At 41.9% G+C, this 15,346-nt stretch overlaps 1 protein-coding gene across 8 annotated transcripts in view; it reads left to right on the plus strand.

The window, feature by feature from the left end:
• The window catches only part of TP53BP1 (tumor protein p53 binding protein 1), a 39,747-nt gene that overhangs the window by 8,324 nt on the left and 16,077 nt on the right, over window positions 1-15,346 (plus strand). For 7 of the 8 annotated variants that reach the window (XM_090149252.1, XM_090149253.1, XM_090149251.1 and 4 more), the window contains 13 exons: window positions 48-181; window positions 414-484; window positions 1,370-1,528; window positions 1,990-2,071; window positions 2,679-2,824; window positions 3,928-4,048; window positions 6,181-6,272; window positions 7,645-7,871; window positions 8,891-10,127; window positions 10,853-10,975; window positions 12,985-13,104; window positions 13,536-13,772; window positions 14,316-14,361. In XM_090149252.1, coding sequence (XP_090005378.1) covers window positions 48-181; window positions 414-484; window positions 1,370-1,528; window positions 1,990-2,071; window positions 2,679-2,824; window positions 3,928-4,048; window positions 6,181-6,272; window positions 7,645-7,871; window positions 8,891-10,127; window positions 10,853-10,975; window positions 12,985-13,104; window positions 13,536-13,772; window positions 14,316-14,361 — 2,795 coding nt within the window. The remainder of the gene's footprint in view (window positions 1-47; window positions 182-413; window positions 485-1,369; window positions 1,529-1,989; window positions 2,072-2,678; window positions 2,825-3,927; window positions 4,049-6,180; window positions 6,273-7,644; window positions 7,872-8,890; window positions 10,128-10,852; window positions 10,976-12,984; window positions 13,105-13,535; window positions 13,773-14,315; window positions 14,362-15,346) is intronic. The other variant, XM_031587996.2, reaches the window with a different exon arrangement.

Here is a 15,346-nt window from a genome sequence, read left to right on the forward strand (position 1 = left end):
GGCTCGGGCTCGAGCCCGACCTCCTCTGACGCGCCGCTGTGTTGCAGGAGATCGTCCGCGGGGCGGCCCGGGAGCGGCCCGCAGCTGGGAGCCGTGCGCCTGGCCGCGCTGACGGCGCGGTGCTCGCGGGGCCGATGGAGAGCGCCGCCGAGGAGGTGCCGCCGCCCGGCCCGGACAGCAGGTGGGCGTGGAAATCGGCCTTCGCATCCCGGCTTTGCCGCCCTTCGAGAGCCCTGTCGTGCGCCGTGAGTGACGGCGCGGGCGGCGGCGGACGCTCCGGGGCGGTGCCCCTTGGCGGGCTCGGGGCGGCCGGTCCGGCTGCAGCCGCCAGGCGGCCTCGTGGAACGCGGAGCGCCGTCGGAGGGCGGCGTGCGGGTAGACCTGAGCGATGCGAGCGGCTGTTTGTGTTGCAGTGCCTGTGGGAAGGCCGCAGAAAGATGCGAAGAGGACGATGAGGACAGTCCTGCCTCGCCGTACGCGGAAGGTAACTTGGCGATGTCGGTTACGCACCTCCGCTGTGCCGTCGGGTTTAGCCACGCTGATGGCAGAACGTCGGGAATTAGCTTTCCTTCTTGCTGACGTTGCTTTTTATAATTTGATGCTCGAAAATCTATGACGGTTTCATAATGTAGTTACTAGGGACCCTGCAGACAAGAGGTGTTACAGGAGATGTATGCTGGCCACTGGGAGATCAGGTCTTTTTATGGAAGAGCAAAGAACTAGCGTGGTGGTAATGCTAAGTCACAGCCTGAAGCAGTGATGGGGCAGCTGGTGGGAAGGCAGGGCCAGCCCAGGGGAGCTCAGGGGTGCATGTAATGCAGTGCGCTCAGTGACAGGAAGGGCTGGAGCCAGGATCCACCCCTTCCCAGAAATCATTTAAGGGTTGGCAGTGGAGGAGAGGGCATGTTGTTGAGGGTCTCTGCCTACACGAGGCCTTCTGAAGGTTAAGCAGCTTCTTTCCTTAATTGCTGTGGCTGTTGCATTTGAGTGAATCCTCTCTCACTGCAGCCTGGGTTCTTGTCATTGTTGCGTTTTCTTTTGTGTTGCAACCGGCATCGTGATTGTCCTCAGAAGTGCAGGATTGTTTTCAGGTTGTGATCATCAAATGTATAGTAGTACTTAATAGTACCATGCAAGGCTTTGCTGGTTAGCGCTGGTTTTGGGTGTAGTGGGCACAGTCACTGTGCTATTTGGTCACTGTGCTGTTACCATATTTTTTTAATTAGTACAGCTGAGATGAGAGTATCTTAATTTATTCAGGGCTTTTGCAGTCCCCTCAATTTGTCTTTTGCCTTAGTGTGTCCCCTGCTCTTGTGATTATTTCATATTTTGTTTTGTGCATATGCTAGTTATGGGTGTTTTGTGTTAGATACAGGAACATCACAGCTGCAGTTTGGAGTTCTGGAGCTCTCACAGAGCCAGGACCTGGAGAGTGATGTCGCACCCGATGAAGATGTTAGGAATCAGCTTCACTCTGGAGCTGCTATCTTTTCTTCTTCCAGAACTGTGAAGAGTGATATTAAGGATGGTACGTGAAAATTTTCCATGTCTCTTTGTTGCTCTGTCACTTTTTTTTCTTTCTCCTCAATTTAGACGTATTATGTGTCTGTGACAGGAAATACGGTATTAGTAGCGTGCAATAGTGAGTTTGCAGTTCAGAGCTGAATAGTTTTTTGCCTTGTCTTTACTTCGGGCTAGTTTCATGTTTCCTTAGTGCTATCCAAGTGTCATCATTGGTTCTTGAACCTCTCCCAGTGTATTTTCAGAACTTTCAGATACTGAATTGTATCTCTGGTAAAAACCTCATTTCATCTTAAAAAAACAAGCAAACAAATTTTGTTATCCTTAATAGTTCAGTATTAATGCTTTTTCATGTAAAGCTTATCTTGATATAATATATGTAACTTACAGAACTGTATGTGCTTGTCTTTGTGTATTAATCTAGATGACCTGAGTGACAAGTGTTGTTGGTTTTCTCCACCTTTCTAGAACTGAATGTCAAAAGCAGGGAAACTGTCACCAGCATAGAAACACGTTCTGCTTTGGAGGGTCAACTGAAGGCGTTTAAAGGGTAAAATAGTCAAAAGGTTTATTTTTGAAGGCAGTGTGCATGGGCTTAATTAAAAAAAATATACCGAAATCTTTCTTGTAAACAACTGAAATACGTCTTAAAAAGAAGCTTCAGTCATAAAAATTCAAAACCTTAATTATTACCATATGGACATTAGACTCAGGAGATATCTAGAGGCTAAGTGGTGGTTTCCAGGATTCTGTTGAGTATTTGCTATTGTAAACTTCATATTTTCAATTATTTTAAAATGAAAATGTTCATTTTGCTAGAAGGTATTTATATTCTATGCCAGATACAAGGTGAACTAACTGTTATTCTATTGTTGCATTCTGCAACAAAAAAAAGAAGGTGAAACTAAATTCTTAGAATTGAAGTCAGTAGAACAATCTGCATTGTGTTCAAGCAGCACTTACAGTGGAAGAAAACTTAGCAAATGTTTCTGGAAATTTAATTTGTCAAGGATAAAGATGGTTTCTGTCAAGTGAGAGAGATCTGCCTGCTTTATTCATGCTTTTTTCTTGCTGTGCATTGTTGAATAGCTTTCACCTATGCTGATTGCAGTTGATGCATTGAGTTTCTTGGGTCAGGGACTGTGTTGTTTTCCCAGAACACTGCTGGATGCAGAAGAACATTCCAGGAAAGAGATGCCTGTCTCTGATTCACCTAAAACTGAGAAATGTGCTGACTCTGGTCACGAGGAGTTGGATATCTTGTCGACTCAGGAAGAAATGTTTCCTGAAAATAATGTAACAGGTAACAATAGACAGTTGAAGCAAGAATGACCATCCCAGAGATAATCATAATTATTCTTGCTTGGTCTCTTCAGTCATCTAATATTTTAGAATGTGAATACTGTGACCTTTTTTCAATTAATTTTTGCTAAAATTGGTAACATCTTGGAAATGAAAGGCTGTAACTGTGCTATAGACCACAGTTTCCAGTGGTGGTAATAATGCTCATCCTTTGTAGCAGCACACAGTCTAAAATGTGAATAAGTACTGTAGGCAAATATTGCAGGCTTTCTTACTCTGAATAACTTGGGTAAAGCATTGACTAAACCATGTCCCCTAGTACCATATCTATGTGTTTCTTAAATACATCCAGAAATGGGGTCTCCCCCACTTCTCTGGGCATCTTCCCAGTACTTGACCACCCTCTCAAATACCTCATCAACTCTCCTCAGTGCAACTTAAGGTTGTTTCCTTGTGTCTGATCACTTTTCACTTGAGAAAAGAGGCCAGCACGCTCCTTGCTGTAACCTTCTTTCAGTTGCACAGAGCAGTGAGGTCTCCCCTCAACCTGCTTTTCTCCAGACCAAACCTCCATTTCTTCCATTATTTCTCACAAGTCTCTTTATTTTTTTTCAGTCCCTTCTCCTGCGTTTTTGCTCTTCTCTTCATGTGCTCTGGCACCTAAATGAAGTCTCAGTTTATGCTTTAGTTTTAGTTTGTGTACAACTGTGTTAGTACTGGAATAGTCTTGTATAAATCCTCTGTACCCAGGAGGTTCAATAGTAGCTTAAGCATACTGAGTCTGTGCTGTCTTTGAATCTGCAGAGGTAATGTTGGAGCCACTGCGGATTTTTCTTCTAAAATCCTCAGATATGAAGATATGTATAGTCAGATCTGATTTAAAAAAAAAAAAAAATCTATTCTGTAATTAGGAGCTATCTTTATCATCTGATTTATGTCTTGCTGACATTTCACATGCTGAACTTTCACATGCTGTCCTTCATCCAGTTCTGTGTGAAAACAACCTCAGGTAGACAAGGACAAGCTGTAACCTTCCAATAAACAATAATTCACGTTGTTGGACAAATTTCTAATCTTATTTCCTTTTGTTTAAAATTGCTGCAGGGAGTGACTGCCTTGTAACCAGAGTGGAAGAGGGAAGTTCTCTGGCATGTACCCCTGCCCGCAGTCTGCACCTCCTGCAGCTCTCTGGACAGGGATCCCTTGTACAGGAGAGCTGTTCCACGTAAGCAGAAACAAAACAAACAAACAAAAGCAAAAGTAAACAATGAAAACAAGAACAAAGCCACAAAATGATAACCAGGCTGTATTACGATAGTTTCTGTACCATTCCCACCACTTCATTTACCTTAATTTGTACAACCATGACAAACTACCTTAGTTTGGGCACCATGTCACCTGTTTGTGTTTGCACCCCCCGAATTTGGAACATCCATATAGGGTTCTATTCACCTGGTTTGAACAGGTATTATATTCATTATATACTCATTAAATCTCTGCTTATTTAGGTGGTGTTAAATTAGAGATTGTGAGCAATTTTAAAATATTTTGTTTCAGTCCCTAAAGGAAAGGATGTTTGCACGTGTTTTCTTAGTCTCCTAGTATCCATCTGTCAGAAAGTGTCCGTATGTGCATGAGGCAGGTTTTCCTCCTGCTAGGTATGGGATGCTTCAAATAGGAAGCCATATGGAGAATATTGATTTGTTTGTATTTTTGTATAGTGTTGTTTAAAGGCTCCACTTATTCTATAAAGAATGATAATGTAATTCTGTTGTTATGACTCAGATATTTTCCTTTGATTGTGTGTGTGATATATGGGACTTCTGTATAGAACTGCATATGTAATTTAGGGTGAGAGTTCACAGGTTGCTTCTAGAGTGTCCCTGGTTATGTTTGATGTTGAAAGGCTATATACAGCTGAATAGGGAATGAAGTTGCAGTTTCTAGCTTGTAACCTTGGGCTAATTTTTGAAAAGAGCTCTTAGCTTAACTGGCTTTTGCCTGAGAGACTCCTCCTGAGCTTATCAGCTCTATTCCAGCACCAGCTGTCTGCTGAGAGTTCTTTCTTTGACTTGCCCTACTGTGATGGCTCCTTTTTTTGTGTATAATGATACTGGATATGATGTACTAACAGTTCCTGCTAGCTCTGTTGTCTGTTTCCTTTCCATGCATACGTATTGTCTTAGGTGAAAGTTATCAAAACAGACAGCAGTTCAGATTGTGTTCTGGCAGGGTTTCTTTGACCTTTGAACCTGAATTGCTGACTGATTTTTATTTTTATTTTATTTTGAGAAAACTGGCCAGAACTTTCTGCTTCATGTTTAGAGTGTTCACAGTCTCCTCTGCCCACCCCACTAACAATAAAGCATGAATAATTTCCCTTTCTCTCTACTCCCCTGCCACGTGGGAATCCTCATTTTGCAGTTTCCCTGTCAACCACATTATTATCAATGTATGCTTTTGTCTTTCATATCTTAAAACCATGTCCTCGACACTTTTGCTTTCTTAGCTACTGCATTATTTATCTCTAAATGGACTGTACACTGTAGCAATTATCTGTAGATGTTTTGTACTGCACAATACGAAGAGCAAAAAACATGCTCTCAAAACAAATGGGTTAGGTGACCAGGTTGTGGTCTATTTGTTAACCAGTGCTGTTGCAGGCAGTGAAGAGGAGACTACAGCCTCCCTAATTTTCCATTAAGTATGCATTGTCAGGTGACTTTCCAGTCATATTTTTTTGTGGGCAAAGCTCAAAGCAAATACAGTTTAAGTGTAAAATTTCTTCTACAAAGGGGGAGTATGGCTTTATTTTCCAGTAAAATGAAATAATTGTGCTTGTGTAGCCAATGACTGTTTCTCAGGTCTGTTGCTAGTAAACTGCTGTGTGTGGGAACTCTTGAGGCATGACCTGACCCAATGATTGAGCACCTGGGGAAAGGACCAGTCAGTCCTGGGAGCACAGGTGAAGGCAGTGCAGCTGTGGGACATGAAGGGATGCAGCCTGGCTGCACCTCTCTTAGACCTCATTTAAGGGCTGACTGCCACTGGGAAGGGATCTCTTTCTGGAGATTCCTCCTTGGTGAAGCTTTTCCCTGTGAACCTGGAATCTTCTGATGCAGGTGAGCGGTCTTCTTCCCTTCCTTCAGGCACCTTTCTGTTGCCAGTCCTTCCATCATCACACCTTTGTTGTAATACTTCTTCCACTGTATTGATCTGTCCAATTGCTCTACCCCTGGTACTTTCCTCTTGTGACAGGACTTGTATTGTGGCAAGGTACGGTTGTATTTGGGGAGGAGTTAATACGTTTTCTAGTGATGTATTTCCTTGTCCATGTTACCTTTTCTTGGTCTGCAGTGGCTCTCAAGGTGTAGTTGTTCCTTCTCCTGTTGGCCTAGCATCCAATGCTCTCATCCCTGGCAGTCCTACTGAACAGGACCAATCAAAAGGTAATTTTTTTTTCTGTATGCTCACCTGCTGTTGTGTTTCTTTGCTCTGTAGTTTAGTTTGGGCATGCAGCCTTTTCAGGACTTGTTCAGATTGCTCTTAAAGTATAAAGCAGGATTGAGGATGCTTAAAGAATGAGATCTGGGGAGACCTGTAATTGTGATTCCTGATAACCTGTCTATTTCTTGCATAGCTATCATAATAAAATTGGTTTTGTTGGCTAGTTCTCTTTCCATATGAAGGATGAGGAATACTTCACATGGAATAAGGATTGCTGCTTGCCATTGGTCTTCTTTCTTAGGGGCAAGCCATTCTTTTGCTATAGGTAGATAGGTGTCAGTCTTAAACATATGCTGATAGAGCAGTAAGAAAGATGGAAGAGAGCATCTTGCCTTAAATGACCTTTTCAATACTTAAGAGTTTTTGTATGTTACGTGTGTGTATTCTAAAAGGTTGTGCCAAGACTGCTTGTTCTCTGTAATATCTTGGTTATTACATGTTACCTGTTCACTATCAGGGTTAACATAGCCCCACAGACTCTCAGTATTATGGAAAATTCCTGTTCCTTTCTGTGAGATTTCCATCTTGTTTGCTGCACAGAATCTGAAGTACCTCTAGAATATATGTTTAGTTAGTGGGGTTTGAGTATGGTTGCATTTTAATAGAAGTAGCAAAAGAAAAAGAGTCCTCAGAAAAATGTTTTACATAAATTTCAGGTACTTTTTTCTAATTGTAGAAGTTTTGGACCTTAGGTAGCAAGATGGTTATGTGAACTCTTAACAAAATGCTTTCTTCTCCCTCCTCTCCCTTGCAATTAAGGATAGTGTAGCAGAAATGCTAAGTTACAGCCTGAAGCAGTGATGGAGCAGCTGGTGGGAAGGCAGGGCCAGTCTAGGGGAGCTCAGGTGCATGTAATGCAGTGCACTGAGTGACAGAAAGGGCTGGAGCCAGGATCCACCCCTTCTCAGAAATCATTTAAGGGTTGACAATGGAGGTGAGGGTATCTCTCTGGAGATCCCTGCCTACCTGAGGCCTTCTGAAGGTAAGCAGCTTCTTTCCTACGTTTGTGTCCATGGCTGCTGCATTTGGGCTTGTCCTTATTTGCTGCAGCCAAAGACTTTGCCATCCTGCTATTATTGCTGTATTTTCCATACATTATAGTGTTATAGATAGTTTTGTTGATTTTCCCGCCCTTGCAATTTATTTATTTATTTATTTATATTGAGATATTTATTTATATTGAGATATATCAAGTTCACCCATTAAAGTATGAGAATGTTGCATAGGCTGCTAAAATAAGTTTTTTAACAGTAATGTTGGAAACTAGGTACAACACAGGTATCTGCTAGTAATTTTTCTGTTCTTTAAAACCAGATGAACACGTGGATGTTTCTACCGCTGCAGAAGGAAGAGAGCTGGTGCAGAAGGGACAGAAGGAAAAGAGACTGATGCAAGAGGAGCAGAAGGGAGTTGAGCTAGTGGAGATGGTTATTCCACCAAGGCCTCCTGTCCTGCCACAGGCTTCAACTCCAGTGTCCCAGAGTGCCCCAGCCTTCTTTCCTGAATCTTTACCTATACCATCACAACCAGTGTTTTCTCATGTGAGTGTTCATGTAAATATCTTCTTGGATATAATTTTTTGTGCTTGTTGCAAAAACGTAATTTGAGTCAACCCTCTGTGCTTCTGTATTTGGCTTCCCTACTGAGATGATTCACGTGAGCTTCCCTTTTCCCAGCAGTCACGTTTGTACATTAATGATGCTCTTCTGTATGTGTAATTATGTGTAGCAGTTTAGCCTGCAGAGAGAATGCATAACACCTTAAGAGGGCTTAGTTACTGAACATAGTATTAGTTATCTTTCCGTCTATATTAGAAACTTCTCCTGTGCTTTTGTGTTATTTCTTTAAAAGGCTGCTGTTTTTAGTACTCAACTGGACATTCTGCTTCTCAAACTGTGTCAGAAGCTGAACTTTATCAGGACTTTCACATTGATCATCAGTTATCATGGAGAAGCTGAAACTGTTCTGCCTTTGTATTCTACTATGAATATTCTACTATGGAATGCTAGAATTTGCTTACTGCAAATGTATTTTGAGTTGCTTATTCTTACTGTCTCTTGTTTTTCTCAGGATTGCAGAGGGCTTTAACAGATACTCGGTGGCATTGTAGCTCAGTGTAACAAATTTAATCAATTTAAGGCAGTAAATAGAAGTTGTGCTGGAGATTTTAGTAGTTGAGGCAGGGGTTTCTTCTTAGCTGAAAGTGGCTTTCATATTAATATGATAGATTATTACAAAGGCTCTTTCCAGAACTCTTTGTTGTTTAATTAAAAACAGCTGCTGATTTACCATAGTTGCCTTTGCTTCATAGTTTGTTAATAGAGGGGGTGGACTAAAGACCTTGTGTGACTGCCACAGAGTTACTGGAAAGTAATTTTTGTCAGTGAGGGTGTTGCAATTGGCACTTGTGTATATGGATTAAAAATCTTTTTTATCCATTGTTTTGTTCTGAGCTTGCTCTGTTTCATAATCCTTTGTTATCTAGAAATAATAAATGGCCCTATTCGGGATACCCTGATGTTCAGTGTCCCACTTCTTAATTTTTTTTTTTTAATTTTAGGATATCTTTGTTCCAACTCAGAGTCCAGAGAAGAATGAGGGAGAAGAAAAAGCTGCTGTTTCAACCTATTCATGTGTACCAGGAGACCTTTCTGGGCCCACAGATGCTTTGTCAAAGATGCCTGCAGAAGACTCTGTGTCACAGCCTTCTGAGTCCTGTAATCTGATGCTTTCTGCAAGTGGATGCAGCCAGCCCACAAACATAGAAATCAGTTCAGACTCTCTGAAAACTGGCCATGATAATGAAGCTACACAGATCCAGGTAACTTCTGAATGTAGTATTTCAGACTTGAGACTGTCTTCTGTGGAGAATGATGACAGAAAAATGAGGCTGGATGCAGGCCATCAAGCCCTCTCTGAGAACTGTGAAAAACCAAAAAAGGAGGATATACGTTCTTCAGGAAAGCCTGTAATGCAGTTAGGTAGTACAGAAATAGCAGGAGATGAGACATCAGGCCCTGCAGCCCATCAGGCTCAGGGGTGTATTTCTGGAAGTCAGGCTGCTGCGGATCAGTCTTGCCCTGAGATTTCATCCTGTGGTGACAGGAGAGAAGCTCAGTTAAAGGGTTATTCACTAAAAGAGAGTTCTCAATATGAGGCAATTCCTGAGACTCAGCCTGAAGAACAGGAAGAAAAGATGCATATAGAAGAGAAACAAATGAATGAAGATGAGTCTCTTGTTAACATGACTGTTTCTGAGAGGTTCCTTCTTGAAAGGAAGGTAGAGCACCATGAAGAGATGGAAGTAGAATTTGCTGGTGGTTCTTGTGAAAATAGCAAAAAACTGCCTGAGACTCAAGAACTCGGAAAGATTAGACCAGAATGCTGCCGAAAAGAAACTTTAAAAGATGGTACTTCTGGCACTGGAGAAGCAAAGAATGTAGATAAACTGTCCTTTAAAGCTGCTTCAGAAAGCATGCCAAAGCTGAATGAAGTTTTATCTAAGCCTTCTGTAGGGGAGTTATTAGAACAGCACAATTTGTTTCCTAAATTAAAGATTGACATTCCATCTGAGATGGCATTGTGTGCCAAAAGCCATGCAGAAAGGTCAGAGTTACATCAGATAATAGAGACTCAACCACCGCAACAAGAGAGGGAAGCTGACATACTGATGACTCAGCAGGAGAATCAGGTGCCAAAGAATACAGCGATTACTGCTATGACAGTGAATCCGGAGCAAGAAGAGCAGATGCAGCAAGAGGAGCAGGCAGCTGCTAAGTCCCCCAGTCCTTCCAATGGTAAGTGAATTTTGGTTAGTAATTCATGAGGCTTTGAATAATGTCAGTGTGTGTACAATCCTCAGCACTGGTCCTCAGTTCAAGTTAAAACAGTGAACCTTCAGAGCAGCACTGCAAGTTACTCTTACATGTGTAACATGCCTGTACTTTTTTCCCCTTTGTAGCACTATTGCAGGCAAAAGCGATGAAGTAATTAATGTTTCTAATAGCTACTCGCTGCTTTATGGTTGAAGCTCTCAGCAATTTTGAAAATTCTGACCTTGGCAATGCTGCTGGATTTTTTTAACTACTTTTTTTTTTTCTTGAAGCAACAAAACTAGTGTTCTTAAAAGGAAAAGAGCGTGTGGCAGTCTGTGATTCTTATTTTCATCTCGTTGGTTGGTTCATTTAGTTCTTAATTTCTTTTTTTATTTCTTTTTCTTTCATTCTGAGGGGAGGATTTTCTTTCTGGAGTTGCATATGCATATAGCATCAAAAACAACAAATCTATCTTGAGAGTATTTCTTTAAAGTTGAATGGCTTTTCACAATCAACCTGTTGATCAGCAGTGTTCCTTCATGCATCCCTTGTTTTTGTTTTTTTTTTTTTGTTTGTTTGTTTGTGTTTTCTTGAACTGGGATGAGGTCTTTTGCAGTAAGCTAAAACAAGGGATGGTTCTGGCTGAAACTTAACATACAACAGATTTTGAAGAAATAAAGCCATCTTTTCACTGTTTTGCTGTGCAGCTATGCACAGGGAGGAAGGAGGACCCAGGGAACTACAGGCCAGTAAGCCTCACCTCTGTACCTGGGAAGATTGTGGAACAGATCCTCCTGGAAGACACTTTAAGGCACGTGAGGGACAAGCAGGTGATTAGACAGCCAGCATGGCTTCACTAAGGGAAGACCGTGCCTGATAAATCTGGTGGCCTTCTATGATGGAGTGGTGGTATTAGTGGACAAACGGAAGGCAACTGATAACATTTACCTGGACTTATGCAAGGCCTTTGGCATAGTCCCTGCCACATCCTTATCTTTGTGTTGGAGACGGATTTGAAGGGTGGACTATTTGTAGACAAGGAGTTAGTGGGAAGGTTGCAGCGAGGGTGTTGTGGCAGTGTCCTGGTGGAGGCCAGTGATGAGCGGTGTCCCCCAGGATCCATTGTGGGACTCTTCCCTAATCCTTCTGGGACCCTAATCAGGGCCCTTCCAACCCAGTCGTTACGTGATTATTTAATACGAAGATGAATGTTGGATGTTTTTGATGCTATATTCGTAGCTTTCTTTAACGAGAAGAAGGAAAAATAGCTTTATTGTGTAGAAAATAATACTCTGGGGGAATCTGGTCAAAATGCTGTTAAGGAAGTTCATAGATCTCATTTTATGGCATTTTGAGATCTCACAGTAATTTTCCTGTGAATGAGTCTAGGGCATTTTGTATGTGGGGAGTGGGTATTTCTGATAGCAGTTTGTCATAGTCAAGAGAACAGTGTTGGTATTTGAACATGAGAATAGAAAAATAAGCCGTATTTGGAGAAAATGAACTCAAATTGATGCTGCTGGTTGTAGCAAAATATAAATGTGTAAAATAAATATTTGTATTATGCTATTTGGTCTATGTTAGGAGGCAGTTAAAGCTTTTGAGATGTTCTGCCTACTGTCTCCTGAAACACACTGGAAAAGGATGCAGTGGTGTTTTTTTCCTTAACCATTGTTCAGTCATTAAGGTGTGAAGAGCTGTAGATCATCCAGCTTCTCCTAATGCAGCTTTGTTCTAGCAACACTTATTCCAGTGGAAGTCTGATTGCTTGGCAGCAGACCATGAAGGACACATAAGTACACAAAAACATAGCGTGAGGACTAAAAGGATCTCAAAGAATAGTCCAACAAGTGGGAGTAGGAACAGTGATGAAGTTTGGTTTTCTTGGCTGCAAGCACATACTGCTGACTTCAGTCTGCTGGAACCCCAAACTCATTTTCCACAGGGCTGCTCTGTTCACTCATTGCCCAGTATTTGTGCTTGGTGTTGCCCCTACCCAGATGTAGGGTCATGCAGTTGGCCTTCTTGAACTTCACAAGGTTCATGTGGCCCACCTCCCAAGTCTGTCAGGATCAGTCTTACTGCTCAGCTTGGTGTTGTCAGCAGACTTGATGGGAGTGCACTCGGTCCCACTACCTGTGTCACCAGCAAAGGTGTTAAGTAGTTTTGATCTCAATACAGCCCCCTGTGGGATACCACTTATCACTGTTCTCCACCTGGACACTGGGCCACTGACTGACTCTTTGAAGGCAATCACCATATGATTCCTCCTTCTGAGTGGTCCATCTGTGAAGTCCACCTCTCATTTTGGACACAGGGGTGCTGTGAGGCAGAATAAAGCTTCTTGGATGAGTCCAGCTAGATGATGTAAATTGCTCTTCCATCGTCCATGATGGTAATGGATCGTTTTGCATGAGGTCAGATTATTAATTCAGGCAACGTGTAGTTCTAACGATTTATTCATGCCTTAACCTTAATTTCTATTTCTGGCCGCCTTCTGTGCAAAATCCTGAGCGTTTCTCAAGCAAACCTACGTTCTGTGAAAGTTCGATTCGTATCTCTGTATTTAGTCTCATCTTTGTCTAAATTCTGGGGATGATTCCATCAAGGCCACTGCAGTCTAGTCTTTAACCAAGAGAGAATTTCTACACAAAGTGTGTGGAAGATCAGTTAGAGCAGCAGTCCTGAGACAGTAACTAATTGCTCAGGATGATTTTGTACAGCATAGCACCTGAGTTATGCTTTTTCCTCATTTCTACACTGCAGTAAGTTATGCTTTTGGTACTTGAACTGGAACATCCTCCTGAAATTATTAATGCTGGCTCTCCCTGACTTTTAGGAACACCATTTCATTTTGCTTTGCCAAAGGAGGGTGATACCATTCAACCACTGACCAGTGTAACGCCACCTCTCACTGGCCAACTTAAAATGGGACCTAGAAGACACAGCACACCAATTGGTAAGTTTAATCTGAACAGTTCTTCAGTAAAAGCCTGTTCAGAAGCTTTTGTTTCTAGATGCAGAATGATTGGATAACTCAAATGTATCATAGCAAAAAAGACATTAGTATTCTATGAGGAGGGCTCATCCCTCTAGTGCAGCTTGAGTATTCAGTTGTATGAAGCACATCCTCCTTATATTCATTACATTTATGTATGCACCTCATTAAAGGATACAGAAGACCCCTCTGAGTAGAGGGGGAGAAAAGTTAGATAACAAGATGATCCTTTTTTTTGCAAGACTTTCTCTGCCAAGGTCATATGAAACAACAGCTTGTAGTTGCTGAACAAAGGGGTGCTTTGGTAACAGTAAATTATTCTCATCACAAGCTGAGTGGAAACCATGGTGGCTACTTGCATATGTACTTTTTTGTTTTTTTCCTGTTTCCAGTGGATGATAGTTGCCCAGACAGCACGATAGCAACTAGTGACGTTACAGCAGAGGGCACAATGGGGACCAACAGTGTCACTGTGGAAAGTGCAGTGGTGTCAGCAGACGTGTCAGAAGTGTGTGAAAAAGGAGATTCTTGTGCAGTTCCTGAGGCTGATGTAAAACTCTCTCTACGAATGAACCTTGTTACCCCCATGAATGATGGGAGTGATGAGTCCCTACCATTCAGCTTGGAAAGTAAGAGCATGAAGCATCAGAATGCACAGGGTATACTAGATCTTAGCCTTAACTCAGAATCTCTGTGGTGTTCCCTGATACAATCTCTGTAATCCTGTTTTTCTTCTGGGACAGCATCACTTAAATTTGCTTCTGTGTACAGTGCTTTAAGCAAGGTTAGAGTGAGAAGAGAGGCCTTTGGAGAGGCCTTTGTTATGAGGAAAGGTATTTCAAGCAGACTGAAAATTGTGATGTATAGTGGCGATGTCCCTGGACGGGAAATAGATTACATTGATGGAAAGAAAAATTATTGGAAGTGTAATTTGAATACACAAGTTTGACAGTGTTTTAATCAGAACAGCAACACAGTCTGTTAGTCTAGAACTTGATATATTTATATGAAATACACGCAAGCTCAAGCTTTGGTGAGTTGGGTGGGGAGGTCTGGGGTCACTTGGTCTGACCTTATGTGACCCCTCAGCTGAGTATGGGGTGCTTGGAAAAGCAGAAGAGACTGGCACTGAAATTCTCTCTCCCTTCCTTCTTCCTTCCTTCTTGTTTCAGAGCCCACAGCCAGTGACAGGAAAATTGGATTCTCTGCTGCTGCCAGGTAACCAGGCTCATTGGTGTGCAGAGTTAATTCAGAAATCTGGTTAGATCCCTTTCCTACTCATTACCAGAGACGGGTTAAAAAATTAAAGTGAGACACAGGAGCTCTTTTAGAGGCAGCCATATCATTAACTCTTTAGTTCTCCAGTCAAGTTTAACTATGTAGGCATGGATACAGGGTGGGTGCCCCACCTGCTGTTTCACTGCAGGCTTTATGCTTCCTGATAGCATCAGCATTTTGCCTCATTTTGATTATAGTCAGAACAGAAATTGATGTCTTGTGCAGTCCAGAATGCAAGTCTGCACTATCCAGCTCTTATACTTAAACACATGGTTTCCTCTTTTCTTACTGTCAATTTTCTACAAAGAATCTCAGCTCTGAGGAGTTCTGAAAGAAAATTCTTTTTGGTGTGAGGCTGATAGAAGAAACATAACAAAGTCACTGATGTACTGAGATCACAGTTTAATTTGTTGACCAAAATGTAAGTTACTCCCTTGATCTTTTCCTCTGTATGTATCTATTTTATCTCTTATGTAAGAAATACAGTTTCAGAGGCTGGTTGCTGTGTACTGTATTTCAACAGTGCCTAGCACTGCTTGATTGTAACTTTTGGGCTGTATGTTTTTTTAAGTACTGATAAAAATGAGTTGGAGGACCCTGTCTCTAGTTGTTGAAGTGAATGTAATGGTTTGAAGCAGAGAAACTTTTTGAAGTAAACTCTTTTTGAGGATAAGTTGCCTTTCTAGGTGTAGATTGAACTCTCAGGGTCTGCGTTACGACTCCTCATATTTTTGCTGTGTTGTGAAGATTTTAAGTTAGACCATAAATGATCTAGTGGTGTTCCCCAATGGCTACTGGAGGTAGTGGTTGGTGAAACTCCTGATAATGCTGCAGTTTTTGACCCTCCATTTTCTGCAGTCACTAGATTGCTCTTGGCTGTGAGGTTGTTGGCAGAAATGACAAATGCTTATGCAAGGTGTTTCTT

This window comes from Phasianus colchicus, chromosome 12 (assembly GCF_987193195.1).
Source record: "Phasianus colchicus chromosome 12, bPhaCol1.hap1.1, whole genome shotgun sequence".
NCBI lineage: Eukaryota > Metazoa > Chordata > Aves > Galliformes > Phasianidae > Phasianus > Phasianus colchicus.